Source organism: Rutidosis leptorrhynchoides, chromosome 11 (assembly GCF_046630445.1).
Source record: "Rutidosis leptorrhynchoides isolate AG116_Rl617_1_P2 chromosome 11, CSIRO_AGI_Rlap_v1, whole genome shotgun sequence".
Lineage (NCBI taxonomy): Eukaryota > Viridiplantae > Streptophyta > Magnoliopsida > Asterales > Asteraceae > Rutidosis > Rutidosis leptorrhynchoides.
The window spans coordinates 308,383,906-308,386,531 of record NC_092343.1 but is presented as its reverse complement, the minus strand read 5'-3'; the positions used below and the strand labels follow the sequence as shown (position 1 = coordinate 308,386,531).

The 2,626-nt window shown below is 35.1% G+C and overlaps 1 protein-coding gene across 1 annotated transcript; it reads left to right on the top strand.

Annotated features, from left to right (window-relative positions):
• The first annotated feature begins 619 nt into the window (after positions 1 to 619).
• Positions 620 to 1,339, top strand: LOC139875638 (uncharacterized mitochondrial protein AtMg00810-like). Its single transcript, XM_071862959.1, has 3 exons — positions 620 to 766; positions 893 to 1,101; positions 1,198 to 1,339. The coding sequence occupies exons 1-3, from the start codon at positions 620 to 622 to the stop codon at positions 1,337 to 1,339; spliced, it is 498 nt and encodes a 165-aa protein (XP_071719060.1).
• Positions 1,340 to 2,626: the final 1,287 nt, after the last annotated feature.

Below are 2,626 nucleotides of genomic sequence, written 5' to 3'. Positions count from 1 at the left end.
TTGGCAGGTCGTTTGCAGGGCCCGTTTGCTAAGGCAAGCCGTTTAACGAGGTCGTTTGATCTGGGCGTATGGCAGACTGTTTGCCATACTGGCAGGCCGTTTGGCAAGCCGTTTGGCTTGCTGATTCCTTGGATCGTAACTTGATTTTTTGTCTTTCACCGTTTTCGCTCTAGAATCTTCGTTTTAGCTCTGTTTCTTTCGATTCTTTTTGCATCGTCTTCGTAATTTCTTTATCTAAAAATTTAACCAAAAACGCGATAATTTTTCCGACAAAGTTTTGAACTTTATACTTTTGGGACTCAATATCGGGGGTAAAAACATGACTTTTTAGCAGATATCACAAATCCTTGAGATTAACTACGATGAGGTATTTGCTCCAGTAACTAGACTGGAGGCAATCAGAATTTTCTTGGCGTTCGCATCATTCATGGGTTTTAAAGTATACCAGATGGATGTAAAGAGCGCGTTTCTGTATGGTGAGATAAATGAGAAAGTGTATGTTGAACAACCGCCTGGTTTTGAAGATCCTCATTTTCCTGAGAAAGGTTATCGACTTGAAAAGGCACTTTATGGGCTTCATCAAGCCCCTAGGGCATGATATGCTACGTTGTCCAACTACATGTTTGAAAATGGTTTCAGCAGAGGTGTCATTGATCAGACACTTTTCATAAAGAAGAAGGGACAACATCTCTTGCTAGTGCCGGTTTATGTTGATGACATCATATTTGGGTCGACGGATCAGGCTATGGTTGATGAATTTGAGAAGGTTATGAAATAGAAGTTTAAAATGAGTTCAATGGGTACTATTAAGTTTTTCTTAGGTTTGCAGGTAGCTCAGACGGATAAAGGCATCTTCTTGCATCAAACCAAGTATGTTGCTGATATTCTAAAGCATTTTCAAGCAGACACAAAGAGACCAGCTAAGGCTCCGTTGTCAGTGAATCATGGGATCTCACCTGATTATGAGGGTGCTAAAGTAGATCCTACGTTATACAGGGCTATCATTGGGTCTCTAATGTATCTTACAGCTTCTCGACCAGATATCATGTTTGTGGTTTGTCTGTGTGCTATTTATAAGGCGAATCCTAATGTTCATTACATGTTCGTGGTTAGAAAGATCTTGCGATATTTGAAAGATACACCAAGTTTGGGGTTATGGTATCCGTGTGAGGATGGTTTTGAACTCACAACTTATAGTGATTCTGACTATGGCGGGTGTAAGAAGGATTTTAAGTCAACTTCTGGGGGTTGTCAATTTCTTGGAAGCAAGCTGGTTACTTGGCAGTGTAAGAAGCAGACAACAGTGGCTCAGTCCACATGTGAAGCTGAATATGATTGAACGTGATCACGATAGTGATTAATTTTCAAAATTGAGTCAAGATTTGTTTGATTAATTGTTAGTCTAAATTTATGTAATTATCTTTAGTTTTTTAATGTAATTTTATTTAATTTATTTTATGTAATTTTAATTTGTTTTTTAAAAAAATAAATTTATTGAAATTATTTATTTAACTAAAAATATGACGAAGTATGCAATGTTTAATCCTAGTATATTACGGTTGGGATTAGTCTCACTGAAGTGAGGTTTCTTTTTTCTTTTTTTCAATTATGTTAACTCGTCAATTATTGATACATTAGAAAATTAAAAAAGAAAAAAGGCATCATCATACTCCAAGATTAAAAACAAAATAACACGACTTGGGTGATGTCCAGCGTTTATATTCCGAGCGTGGTGTTTACGCTTGGAAAAACAGCATACATCAGAAGTCCACCACCACGACTAAATCATTATGTTTTCACATATGAATAAACTCTTTGTATTTGCATATGTTATGCACGTGGTCCGACATTGGTATATAACAAGTGGGATTAAGCTTGCGCGTTATTGTCGAAAGTATTTGTGATATATTTGTAGGATCATTTGTAGTGGTATGTGGTGTTGATTGTTCGTGTTGGTTACTTTTTGCACTTTTTTGATAATTATGATGTGTTGGATTTCTGTGTAGAGTATTGACAGTGTTAGTTTTTGGTGTGGGTTAGAAATATTGTAATAATGTGTTAAAATATAATTGAATAAATATTAAAAAAGATAAAAATATTATTTTTAAAATAATATAAAATATTAAATACCAAGCAACTTGGTGTGGCTTCTTCCATGACATTTCAACACACGCCTCAAATTTTGGAAAACTAACACCTGGATACGGTTGAAAATACATATTGCTTGGATGGTGACTAGGATCGCACGGTGTTGCTTGGAAGTCGATACAACTGGTCTAATGTTATGACGTGTTAAATAAGATATAAAAAAACATGATCTTTAAGATTACTATTACAATTTTTTCTTTGTTCTATATAGAGTATCTCATACAGCATAGTTATAGATCAAACTCAAAACTTTCATATACTTTGTTAATATCATACATTTTATTATATTCATTTTAAAATTAAGAAATACATATTTCACTACTACAAAAACTAGAAGGGAACCCTAGGGGCGGTTTTATGTGAGGATCGGGCGGCGCCCGCCCTTAATAGATTTGCAATTTTCAGTGTTAAAATTTTGGATTTTTTTTACTTTGCCCTCGGTGGATATTTTTTTTGCCCCAAAACCTACATATTTTAC